The 13,872-nt window shown below is 37.9% G+C and overlaps 1 protein-coding gene across 4 annotated transcripts; it reads left to right on the plus strand.

The window, feature by feature from the left end:
• Nucleotides 1-341: 341 nt before the first annotated feature.
• Nucleotides 342-7,077, plus strand: LOC108951137 (FCS-Like Zinc finger 8). 4 transcript variants are annotated; one of them, XM_065113529.1, is made up of 5 exons: nt 342-376; nt 2,095-3,889; nt 3,984-4,147; nt 4,238-5,209; nt 6,170-6,305. In XM_065113529.1, exons 4-5 carry the CDS (start codon nt 4,362-4,364, stop codon nt 6,258-6,260), a joined length of 939 nt encoding a protein of 312 aa, XP_064969601.1. In that variant the 5' UTR covers nt 342-376; nt 2,095-3,889; nt 3,984-4,147; nt 4,238-4,361; the 3' UTR covers nt 6,261-6,305. The 4 variants fall into 4 exon arrangements, 2 of the variants coding, with proteins under 2 accessions (XP_064969601.1, XP_064969602.1); XR_010487949.1 differs by lacking the exon at nt 6,170-6,305 and adding exons at nt 6,312-6,554; nt 6,624-7,077 and having other exon boundaries at nt 353-3,889; XR_010487948.1 differs by lacking the exon at nt 6,170-6,305 and adding exons at nt 6,312-6,549; nt 6,624-7,077 and having other exon boundaries at nt 353-3,889.
• Nucleotides 7,078-13,872: the final 6,795 nt, after the last annotated feature.

A 13,872-nucleotide genomic window follows, 5' to 3' on the forward strand; every position in this document is an offset into this window, starting at 1 on the left:
TGTTTAGACAACATCGTGGAATGTGCTAATTGACATCTGTAACATGCAACATATCCAAATTGGTTTATAATCAATCTCTGTTTAGGATGGTTCATACAATTCGCGAGTTATATTGGATCCAAATTTTTGGCCGATCTAGCGGATCGGAAGATATATTGGTCATTTCGGCCAATATATATGGATCATGAGATTGAGCCTTCAAAAGATAAAAAAGAATCCGATAGTATGGAACTCGAGCTTGGCATCTCTGTCGGATTCGGATCATTCCCCGCTCGAATCCGGATCCGTCTCTTAAGAAGTGTCGTATATAAGGATATATTGGTCATTTCGACCTGCGTTACTCCTCTTCAACTCTGGCGAAGGTCTCTCTCTTAAGGTCGGTCCGCCGCTCCTCTTCCTCATCAAACTCGCGTTTACGCTGGCCGAGATCTAGCGCCATTTTCTGCCTCTATTTTGTTTCTCCTGGACTTATGGGCTTATCTCTTTGGTAGTTTGGTTTTAATTTGACTATTGGTATTTGGATTTCTCTGTTAAGGTTTCGGCAATGGTGATCGTCGGGATTAAGTTCAGTTGAATTCTGCTTTCATGGTTGCTAGCAATTTATGATTTCATTTTGCCTTGGGATAGTATTGATTGGTTCTCTTGTGATCGGTCTGAGGTCAAAATAGTAGATCCAGTCTTAAGCTAGAACCGAGGGTTTCTGGATGTGAAGGTTCATATGTTCCAGAACGAAGAAATGATCTTTTGGATTAATGGAAACATGGACCTTCATAGAGCTAAACCGCTGGAGATGGTCAATTGAACCCACTCCAGGTGACAAGTTTACAACAAATGTAGTGTTCTTTTCTAATAATTGTCAGTGGTTAGTGTTAGATTTTCATACATGAAGTCCTTAAGCAAAGTAGAGTGAGCATAAATATATTGTTATGATTTATTTCTCTGGTTGCTCTTACAATACAAGAAATGAAAAATAGAAGAACCTGTTGAAAACTTCATGTTGGATTGTTTTTTTCATGTTGGCTTATTACGGTCTAAACTTTGGCTGATTATGATAAATTGAGTAAATAAGTAAATTTTGCCAATATTATAGTTTATACTTTAAATTTTCTAAATAAGTAAAAAGTTTCACCGGTTTTGTACCAATAGAGTATTCCTTGGTTTCATTTTCTATTTTAAGAGTTTGTTTTCATGCCTTGAGGTCTTTCTGGTTGCTCTTAGAAGACAAGAAATGAGAAAAAGGACAACTCATTGGAAACTCCATGTTGGCTTATTACAGCCTAAACTTTGGCTTTCCTTGTTAGATATATGGTAGATTGTGATGAAGCCAATTTTTATGCAAAGTCGAGCGAGCATAATAAATCTATTATCAACAAATCTGCTGTATGTTTTATCAATATTATAGTGTATACATTAATTTTCTAAATCTGTATAAAGTTTCACTGATTTCATACAAATAGAGTATTCCTCTATTTGCTTGATTTCACTTGCTATGTTAATAACTTTTGTCTATGACTTGAGGTCTTTCTGGTTGCTCTTAGAGAACAAGAAATGAAAAATAGGATAACTCATTGAAAACTCCATGTTGGCTTGTTACAGCCTAAACGTTCCTTGTTATATACATGGTAGATCGTGATGGAAGTCAGTTTTTATACAAAGTAGAGCGAGCATAAATCTATTACCAACAAATCTACTGCATGTTTTTTTTATATTATAGTATATACTTAATTTTCTGAATCAGTATAAAGTTTCACTGGTTTCATACCAATAGATTATTCCTCATATGCTTGATTTCACTTGCTATTTTAAGAGCTTATGTTTATGACTTAATGTGTTTCTGGTTGCTTTTAGAAAACAAGAAATGATAAATAGAAGAACTTAATTCAAAACTTCATGTTGACTTATTACAGCCTAAACTTTGGCTTTACTTGTTAGATATTGGTCGCTTCATATGTGTTCTACATGTCACTTGTAAGATCGCCATTGGCTACATTGATATTTTGAGTGCATGCCATATTGATCTCTGTTCATCTAATTCTGTTGCTTGACATATACAATGACATGCATCTGCATTTCAAGAAAAACTTGTTCATTCAGATCTTTCAAGATTTGTCGCGTCAAGAACAGCTAAAACAAATGCCATTGTGGATGTTTTGCTTGTTTGTCTGTCATCATCATCCTCATCGGCACCATTGGATAACTTGGACAACTGGGGGGCTATCATCTTCGACGAAGTTTCGCCAGCATCACCTTAGTCATCGTCATCAGGAGCTTCTTAGCATATTGATGAGCGCAATGATAGGAGCTTCTGATGGCTGCTAGGTTTCATTGGTGTTTGCTCAAAAGCTTTAGGGTCAACGTCCGGAGTGTCTGAAGCTTTTAGTAGTAGATTTGTGAGTTTAAGATTTTTAGTGTTTATTGTCATGACATGATCTCTATTAAATCGATAAACCAAAAATATTTAAATCTAAATTAATAATAATACATCTATCACACTCTAATATATGAATTCAAGTCTATGCCATTTTGATGTGGGGTTAAATTGGGGCGTTACAATCTTTCTCAAGTAAGGCTAAGGGTCAAACTCTAACATAATACATATGAGATTTAATCTATAAATTAAATTTTATATTATTTATTATAATTTAATCTAATAAAATGATTGAGAGAATATCATATATTTTTAATATTATTAATCGACTTTAGATGAATATTATTTATAGGTTTCGGAGCAACTGATTATAATGACATTTTTTAAACAATGGGTAGATCGAAAGAGCGTTAGTGAGTAGGTTTTTTACTTGATTAGTTAATGACAATGGATAGGATATTAATTATCTTTAATAGATGTTACGCATCTAAATACAAACTTGCAGTGTGTATGAAAAGGGCATTCCGGAGGGATACGTCTACACACGAATAGGGTGTCCCCATCCCATTGCAGTTTCTGGTGGGAGCCGCGCGGCACTTGTGCGAAGCTATACGACGAAAGGAGGACAGGACTGAATAGGACAAAAAGGGCGAGGGGATAGAAATGGATGCGGAGGTCCCCGCCAACATCGGCCCCATGTCTAATGGCATCCGACTCACCACGAGCTGACCGAGTCGGAAGACTCGGCGGGTCGGCCCACTTGAACTCCTCTCCGAGTTCATTTGATAATATCTGATTTAATGGTTTTGATATGTATTATTATTTTCTAAAAATAAATCAATTCTTAGGATGATAACAAGTAGAGTAGTGGTGAATTTAGTCCTATTAATTTCATTTTTAATTTGAATATAAAATTTCCTATCAGTAGCTATTTTACTATTTATATCACGTAAAATTGTGATGTAATCGATGAACCATATATTTTCAATTAAGTGAATATTTAGTTGAAGGTTTTCTGCCTGTCGATCAAACGCAGTCATTGGATGACACCTGTGGGTTCCGCAGTTACTAATACGGGCCCCGCTTAGAAGCCAATGGGACGATACTTTTGTGTGTTTGGTGATCCGAGATTGGAAACCTAACTACGTCAAAAGTCAATAATGGTACATGTATGGAGAGGCCGAGTCATCACCCGTGTGACCGATTTCGGTGCCGAGTCGTACTTCACCATGTGCCTCACTCACCTGTACGACCCAGAAGGAAACACAGCGTGCGCGTACGATCGAGAACGAAACAGAGCCTCCGCACTGCACCGGGAAGGGGAAAATACGTTGTCGCGGCAGCGTCACCTCCTTCATCCACCGCCGAGCCCGGTTGTGGATTCCGCAGGGCTCGCAGAAAGGCGCGATCTTGAGCGTGGATTCCCGGCTACCGGTGCTCAATTTGCTTGGCCTGCAAGAAAGATGGCAGCTTGATTAGGACGAGCACTTCATCTGATTTCGGCGATATTGTTCTCAAACAGTAGGGAAACGAACGTGTTTTTTTGTTGTGTGTACTTGATTCATGGTTGTCGAGGCTAGATTTATCCTACTATTGCACTTCATCTTCTCCACAGGTCTCTTACAGAGACTGAGGGGTTTGATCAAGAAAGAAGAAGGAATAAAGGGAAGAAGGCTGGAATACGCAGAATCCATATTGACCAAAAAGGAGAGATTTTGTGGTCCTTTTTTATTCTTCTTCAACATGGTAACCTCATCTCTCTGTTGATTGCCAGTCCAGGTGAGTTTATGGTCTCACAACATCAAGATGTAGTTTTTATACTGCCATTTGTGCTACTTTAATGTCTTCAACCCCATCTTTTGGACGCAGATTGAGAGAGAGAGAGAGAGAGAGAGAGAGAGGAAAAGAACCAGCTGCTTTATCCTCCTCCTTTTGTTCTCTGTTGCAAGTCTTCCATTTTGGTCTGCCTCCCTATTTGCAGCAGCTTATTTCCATGTTCCTGAGATCGAAGATTCAAGATATTATTCTGAGGGAGAGGTCCAAGGCAGTCAGCAGGAAAAAAGAGTTGATGCCCGATACCACCTCTTCCCCACCTCCCAACCCTGCCTTCACTTCTCCAAATCTCCTTGTGGAGGGCTGCTCTGTGAGGAAGAGTTCCATGTTCTCTGAGGACGCAATAGGTCCCAAGTCCATGCTAGCGACCATACCATTCTTTGCCACTGGGAACCGGTCCTCATCTGATAGTAGAGACTGCAAGACAAAGCCCCTGTCAGTGGAGACTGCAGCTGCCACCACTGGTACTGAGAGCAGACACCATCCTTGGCACAATCGAAGCTCACGAGCCATTGGACTTGGCCTTGTTGATGCTCTGAGCAATGAGGAGACTGGTGATGTAGGGTGTACGATGGTTGTCTTTGGGTCTCAGCTTAAGATTCAAACACTTCCTGGTCTATCCAACTCCATGTCCCCTGTGTCCATTGAGTCTCCTCGGTCTATCATGGAGTTCGGTAGCAAGACTAAGACTTCTCAGATGGATTCATATTTACCTGGCAGAACGGTTTCTGGTTCTGTCTTTTCTCCTCAGTTGTTCATGGGTCACATGTCCCCAACCGAGATTGAGCTCTCAGAAGATTACACTTGTGTGATATCGCATGGGCCTATACCGAAGAAAACACATATCTTTCATGATTGCATCATTGAGAGCTGCGACAAAGAGTTCCTTACCTTGAAGAAGAGTACATGTATGGATGATCCGTCAGGATATGCTGCAGATACTTCATTGAGCTGCTGTGTTTCTTGCAAGGAGGATATTGGGAAGGGGAAGGGAATTTCTCTTTACAGGTTGGTTAGCTAGTCTCTATATCTTGAAGTATGGATACTTTGGATTGCCTAGTGTCAAAACCAGATGCTTAAGTTTGTTTTGAAATTATTACAGTTCTTTCTTTCCTAAGCTGAGTTGAGTTTTGTTATTAGCTAATAGAATCACCAGTATAACTTTTTGATACTGATAATTTTGAACCTATGAACAGTTTTACTTTGATCTGATATATTATTAATAGTAAGTCAAATATCACTGAATTAATATAGAGCTAGTTGTTCTTTGGTTCATTCTGCTGTTCCCCGAGTATGCAAGTCTCTTCATTTCTGAAGCTGCAACCTTGCAATGGTCATTGAGAACCACATTGAGAAAAAATGTGGATCGAGGAACCAATGTAGGTCTCCCAATAGATTTATCTACCATGTTATGGCCATGTATCCTGTTTAATGAAATCACTAGGGTTGCTGTTGCCTACAATCCATGATCAGAACTTTTCAACTTTTTTCTTGTAATATTTGAGAATGCGATAAGTTTGTAAATCAAAACATCCATTAGGATAGCCACTGCATGTCCCAATTGGAATGTATAGATAGGTCTAGTTCTATCACCATGAATGTTGTAATTTAGACAACAAGCTTGAGACATAAGGTCTCAACTTTTTAGCATCAACTCTATCAATATCTTTCCATTATTGAGTCGGATTGAGGGCAATATCACGAACTTAACCTATAAGCCGTCAAATCTCTATTTGAAAATGATACAAGTTATTTTAGGTCTTTCTTTATCTGTCCTCACACCACTAGTCCTAATTGATTTGTCTTGTTTAACCATTGTATTTGTGTATCTTCCTTGTAGATGTTCATAGTTCATACCACCACAAATTGCTTTCTTTCATTTGACATTGATCTAAATTTAATTCTTGATTGTCAATTTTTTTTTTTTCTGTCTTCACAATATAAATTCCTGATATGGCTGCATTCCAGTTTCAGGCTTATCGAAGAAAATTTTGCTTCTGGTTTTAAATTATGGCTCCTGCTTCTCTTCTGCCTTTGGATGGTGTCATTTTTCTCTTAAAATGATAGTTCTGATAAAATGTGACTTGGTTGATCCATGTTCTTCTTGCAGAGGAGAGAAAGGATTGTGTAGCCATGAATGCGGCTACCAAGAGGTGGTCTCCGATGAATAGACAGAGAACGCCGACCGAGTATCTGAAATCAGCATGTTCTCTTCCTGGAAGTGAACTTTGGGTGTCTGCTTCCTTGTATAGTTTCTTTTTCAGAAGTCTTCTGGGTTAAAATCAGGATACTAAGAGCCATCAGAAGTAATTTTATTGAATAGTTCCAGTTAACCATAAATGAGGCTGGTATGGTGAGATTTTGCCGGTGTGGTTTTTTCTGATTGCTTGTGATTTCTATTCATGCTTTTTTGTTAATGCAGGTGAGGAACCAGTAACAATTCTCAATCAGGTTATGTTAGAAACATTTTATGTTGAATTCTGATATATAGCAACTAGCAAGCATGCTTCATTCAGAATTCCAATTAAGCAGCCAACCATCACAGAAGTGGCCAAATAGGGTTTCCACAGAATGCAGTCCCATCCAGCATTCTCTTGGTGGTGTTGCTAGTCCACATGCTAAAATGAGCAGCGCAAGAATCATTCCTGAATTGTATGTCAGACAAACTCTAGAAAGTGATTTGCCAAGATGTCAAGTGTATTATTCATTTGGTGTCATGCTTTGCGACTTGGAATCAACCTCTTTCTTTCTTTACAGGATAAGATTGTATATTGATCCTCTCTCCAGACTTTTTAATTTGAAGTTCTTGAAGTTGTTGCACTGTGCCATCATGGCAATCTTGTTGGAAATGCACCTGGTTCTCGACTCCTTCCTCATCATCGAGTTATTTTCCCATGAACACCTTCAGTTCTTCCTTTATTTCCAAGCTTTGGTATATAACCCAATTTTCTCGGTGTCCATACAACCTCAAGAAGTCATATTGTCTCAATTATTTAAAATTGATTACATGGATCTTTTGGGGTTCATCTGTATATAGCCAGGTCTATGTGACATTTCGACATATAGATATCCACACATGAATTTACCTTCAATTTTTTTTTTATCATAAAAGTCGTGATGTTAGATTATTTGAATTATAAATTTAACCACAAAATATTAAAAAAAATATGAGGAATAAAACCTCCAATATGATACCATTGACGTACATATTTTACAAGTTTGAGTCCTAAATGCCAATTAATATCAACGGAACAAGAGTTTGGACTTTTTCCTTTAAATAAAAGAAAAAATATATATGTATATGCCCTTACATACAGTTTTGTAATTGTTACGTTTGCATATTCTACATCACAAATTTAGCTTTGAGATACAACTTCTGGTGACATTTCGTGTTTTGCAAGTTCATTTTGGAGAATGGTTTCTCGGCACCACAGAACTTGGGTTCAGTTCGCCTGGCCGTAAGTCAGATTTAGTGGTACCACATTAGGGGCTGATGTTGACTATTAATTAAAGACACTGGAATTAAATTATATATATATATATATATATATATATATGAAATTATCCGATCTCTAGAAAGCCATAGGATCATCGTGACAAGTTTTTCTTTTGATAAAATGAAGGTAAGCATCGGCAATCCTTCAAAATGAATCAACATAAACTTGCATTTTGGAGAGGAAACTACAAATTTAATTTAAAAGTATGGAACGAAGCCTGTTAGCTTGGAAAATGTTACCAAACCAATTTGTCTCCTCGAGCTTTCTAGTTTGAATCCATGAACAAATACAAAGCAGCGCTGAAGAATGCTAATATGTATCCTCAGATATAATAAATTGTAAATACTATCATTAGATTTTGATGATGAAAAGTTCAAAATTAAAATATGAGAGAGACCTCTTACAGATGCTGAATTTTTTCTTTTCTTTTTTCTCAAAAAGAAGAATTTCAATTGATACTAAAAAACGGAGCAAAAGAATCCAGCGAATGACTTCTCCACAAAAAAAAAAAAAAAGAAAAGAAAAGGAATTTTTAGTTGAGGGAACGACTCTTCCGAAGGGTACAAAAATCAACTATAAAAAAATTTGGAGTTTACAAGTACTTGAGATGAGCTCTCCTGTTTGGATCTACTTTAAAATTATCCGAAAGACTCAAATTTCTGGTTTGTTCTAACTTGAATATTTTGAGTTCTTGATGATATATTGCTGTTCTTGTATTATACAAAGTTAAGTAAGACTAAAGAAAAGAAAGAAGCATGACCGAGTTGAATGAAAGCATCCAAATGGACTTAAGCATTCGGAAGGTGAAAAAAATGGTCAGTGGAAATTAATACAAAATCATGAAAGTCTAATCACGCGACCTTCTACAATATATCACCCGTACACATATTCTTTGTGGGCCTTCAAGAGGAAAAACCAAATATCATATTCGGTAAAGCCCATACTAAGAGGTGATGTGATGATTGATATATGAGACACTAACATGAAGGAGTGTTTTACGGGCAATAATTGCATGCACTGAAACTTCAACTTTCCTCTGTAACGAAGAGGATGAAATATTCTGTGCGAAGCACAATGCCATAAAACAGAGGCATTAGGGGAGGAGGGAGTAGCAGGGGAGACGGTTTAGATTTATTGGTAAATACAGTTGGGTTTGGCGGCTTTTTCTAAAATCTTTGGAAAATTTTGGATTTATTATTATTTTTCCAAGCTTATTGAATCATGTACTTCCATAGCTATTCTATCTTATCCATGAATTTTAAGCATTCCTATCAATTTCATGCCAAATTTTGTCGGCATGATGCATGAGTTCAACATGGTTAGTAATTTGCTATCTTTTGAAAGTTTGAATTTTTCACTTTTTCAGAATTTGTTTGGTTTCTCCCTTATTAATAGAGTTATAAATGATGAAAGCTGATTCTGGAGAAACTAATGTCATGGAAAAGCTACTGTAAAGTCAGCCTTTCAATTTTTACAATCCCATTCATTAGACCTTCTTCGTACAATGAGATGAGTGGCAATGTTTTGACGACTATCAATTATGCCAAAGGTGAAAGTGTTTTCACTAGAAGCTACTCCATCCATGCCTCCCAACATCAGATTAGCTTATGGCATTTGAAATTTACGAGAAAAAGGTATGCACTTTTTATTATGTTGAGTTTGTAGCCCCTATGTGAGGAATGTTTTGGTTTACGTTTCAATTTTTTTCACTTGTGGCTCGATGGTTTTTGAATTAAGGAAGGTTCTTTATTGTTGGATTCTTCTCCACCATTTATTGCTACAACTTTACGGGTTTAATGGAATACCTAAAATGACATCATTTTTAAAAATTATCTCCTTCTCTTACTAATTTATTTTTCAAAACTACCTCCTACTTGCTTTCTATAATCAAACTAATTGAACCTGATGGAAGTGTTAGTGTTTACGCTTATCCTGTTGAATAGGAAAAAAGCCAACAACTGGTTGAATCAAATTAAATTGCGATGTTTCTTGGGATCATGAGTGTGATGGTATTGTTGAATTTACTACTAGATGTGGTGATGTTTCTATTGTTTTTTTAGGTTGTATGTAATTTATCATGTGAGAAAATAACTATTGGGAGGCAAATGATATTATAGAAGAGCCTAGGTTGATTTTTGTTGTGTTGAATATTAGATTTTAATGATGAAACAAATTGATAAAGTTATGATGTAATCTATGTTTTGAGTGACGCAGGACTAACTTCGATCAGAAAAGGTAAATCAATTAGAGTGGAACATGTCAGAAGATTGGACGTCGGACCGGAAGATTAGTCGATGTATCGGTAGAATGTTTCGTGCCGTGAATTTGGGTATTAGGCCGAAGGATTGGACATTGCGCTAAGGAGATCGGAAGTTGTGGGAGTCAACATGCTGATCGGACAATACACCGAAAGAAAGGATGATGCACCGAAGGATCAGACGATGCGCTGGTTGAACCAATGACATACTGGACAACATATGATTTATGCTTGTAATTGTATGTCTAGATCGAGTTAGTTTAGGTCTAATTGAGTCGGTATTGGGGTGAAACAATGCCAACTCAATTAGGGGCTAATTGGGCCTGAATCAAGGCTGAATTAGGCTTGTTGTTTAGCCCATTCAGTGTCTTGTAGCAAGGTCTGGCAATGGTACCGCCTAGACTGGGCGATGGTACCGCTTAGACACAGTCTTCAAGACTATGTCAAGTGGTCGTATCATCTAGACATAGTCTTCCAAACTGTGTCAAGCGGTGGTATCGCTAGATTGGGCGATGGTACCACCTAGAGTCAAAAGGGTATTACTGATAGTACCGTTAGATTGGGTTGTGGTACTGCTTAATGTCAGTGCTGCAGGCGGTAGTACCGCCCCGCATAGGTGGTGGTACCACTAGGACCTAGAAAACCCGGAATGAGATTTTTTTTGCTCCAATTTTGAAGTCATTTGGGGTCAATAAATACCCAAACTATTCCTGCATGGAAGAGCACAAATTTGAGCAAAAGAGGGGGAAAGAATACTTGAGTAAAAATTATAATCTCTCTCTAGATTAGTGAGTCTCTTCCTCCTAAAGAAATTATAATATCTCTCTAGATTAGTGAGTCTCTTCCTCCTAAAGTTAGAAAGTTTCTAAGAGAGGAGTGAGGTCTAAAAGAGAGGTTGTAAAGGTTCTCTCCTAAGCCTGTGAAAAGGAGAAAGAGTGTAAAAGGGTAGTTGATGTTCGTTATTAAAGAAAGATCGGTAGTGGAAGCTAGTGGCTTCGAGTGAAGAGGAATCGGGAGTGGATATAGGTCACGACAACCGAACCACTATAAAACTTGGTTTGCATTTATTTTAAGCTCTTTACTTTCATTGAAAACTGCTTAAGATAACTCTCTCTGAGCTATTCAATATTTGAGGGACGCAAAGAGCACTTTCAAGAAGGAGAAGCTAATTCTCTATGCTAGTGAGACTAGTAAGAAAAGGAAGGCAGAAAAGTCCCTTAAGAAGGGCAAGGGCAAGGGTAAGGGCAGACCGGATAAAGCAAAGATTGCTAAGAAAGACCCGACAAATAATAAAGGCCAGTGCTCCAACTAGAAAAGAAACTACAGTGCTTATAGAGAGGATGAAACAAAAGATTGAAGAAGCTTTAGGTGCATTCATGATCAGTCTCCGTTTGTCAGACTTTTATGATAACACATGGGTATTGGATACCGACAGTGCTTATCACATCTGCAATTAGTTGTAAGTTCTAGCAAGACCTAGGAGATTGGTAAGAGACGAGATATACCTCATGATGGGCAATGAAGTAAAAGTTGCTATAATGGCTATTGGCGAGGTCACCCAACATATGCCTGGTGGAGCTATTATTGCATTAGATGCATGTTATTTTGTTCTTTATATTATCAAAAATATTATTTTTATTTCATGTTTGATAGTTAATGGATATAAATTAGTTTTTGAGAATAATAGTTGTTCAATATTATTATATGATAAGATCATCACGAAAGGAACGTTGCATAATGATTTGTTTATACTAGACACTACTTCACATATCATGAATGTTAGTGAGTCTAAGAGAAAATGAGATAAGGTAAACGATGTATACTTGTGACATAGTAGGCTAGGTCATATCTACAAGAGAATAATTTAAAAGTTGCTAAAGGATGAATACCTAAATCCATTCGATTATGAGTCATATCCAACTTACGAACCTTGCCTTCATGGAAAACTGATCAACTCTCCATTTAGTGGAATTGGAGAGAGAGCCACTAAGTTGCTAGAAGTCATACATATTAAACATATTAATATATGTGGTCACATGTCAACTCATGTTATAGGTGGTTTCTCCTACTTTATTACTTTTATTAACGATTTCTCTAGGTACTGACACGTGTACTTCATTAATTACACGTTTGAAGCCTTTAAGAAATTCAAAGGGTATAAGAATGAAGTGGAGAACTAGACTAGAAGGAGTATATTAGAACCCTTGCAGATTCTAAGCTTGGGGTTGATCTCTTTAGGGGATTGGCCTCCTTGGAACTCTATAGGAGTTCCTTCCTCCAAGTTACTACTCAAAGGCTGCTAAGAAGATTTATCTATTGCTTATCAAAAAAGGATAAATATATGACTATTTATAGGGCTTCTAAACCCCAACTCCTAATAGGACTCCTACTCAAGACTTCTACTTCTAACCAACTCCTAATTATTGGGAAATCTTTGGGGGCAACATCACATACGCAGCGGAAGAACAGAAAACAAAATCCCCTATTCCTAAAGAGATGTTCGTCGTGTGAAGATTAGTACACAAAATCCACGAAATAAAAAACTACGTATAGTAAAGATTGTGTTACCTAGGGAGATCGTATATCCCTATATCCTTGCAGATCTCTAGGAGAGGGTGAAGGAGGTAAAGCGCCCTCCTCTCTAGTGATGATCTACACAGCAGGGCTACAATGACGCTCCTCAAAACTTTAGGCCTGCTCTGAGATGGAGAGGGGGAGGAGAATAGAAGAGGCAAGCAAAAGCTATAGCCTATGAACCATTGAATCCCTCTTCTTTATAGAGGTCCCCTGTCAACTTAACTCTAATAGATCCTACCCTATTGGGTATTGGATCTTCATCCAACTACCCAAGCCTCTTAGATTAATGGATCTCTATCCAATAATCTCTCATGGGCTTTTATTGGATCTCGTCCATGGGATCCAATAATTCAAGGGCTTATTGGATATCCAATAAGATAGGGACTCCGGCGGATATCTCATATCCGAACCTCTACTCATCGCAACACCTACCATATGTGTGTGACCCTCTAGGCCCAATATCGAGCTAGCCATAAGTCATACATGTCAGAACTCCTTCTGGCTCAATGAATTGTTATCTTCATAATAATTCACTCGACTCATCGATTGTGGACATACTAGGCAACTACGCCGTACGATTGTGGACGTACTAGGCAACTACGCCATAGTCCCCAAACGATACAGAGGAATCCAATCCATTAGACCTTTCTGTCCTTAGTTACAATGTACTTATAGTCCCTCATCCATCTAATATCCCAAAGACCGTATACTAGGCATGGTGCTATCAAACCCTTACGATTTCTACTCAAGTCTTGCTCTGATTGGATTCTCTCGAAGAACTCTTTCTCTCTCAATCTGAATGACCCTAGCCAGGGATTTGTCTGAGCAAGAATATATGGGATATTCCTCTCATGACACCGAGAGTAGATGCTCCTCTATCGACACTTAGTCTTCGTAAGGTTGACTACTACTCCCAATGACTGGCTGTATTAGATTTGGGACATCCAAACCTATAAGTCTGGTATCAAAGAATAAAGCACTTATTAGGATTAGGGTACGCACTAAGAGGGGGGGGGTGGGGGGGGGGGGGGGGGTTTTGAGTGAATTAGTGTAGCGGTAAAATAACGTCGGCTTAAAAAATTTCATACGATAAAAATCGTTTCCGACGAAAAATCGATTTCAGAAACTTAACTTTGAAATACGTTCATAAATGGATAGAAGGTAGTAAGTAATTAAAAAGGTTTGCAGTAAAGATAAATTTCTCAAAGTAAAATGCAAACCATATTTTAGAGTGGTTCGGTCAACGCGATCTACATCCACTTTCGGCTTCCTCCTCCGACGAGGTCATCGGCATCCATTAGAGGCTTTCTTTCAATAGACGAAGACTAATCACCTTTTAC

Source organism: Musa acuminata, chromosome BXJ2-6, assembly GCF_036884655.1.
Source record: "Musa acuminata AAA Group cultivar baxijiao chromosome BXJ2-6, Cavendish_Baxijiao_AAA, whole genome shotgun sequence".
Lineage (NCBI taxonomy): Eukaryota > Viridiplantae > Streptophyta > Magnoliopsida > Zingiberales > Musaceae > Musa > Musa acuminata.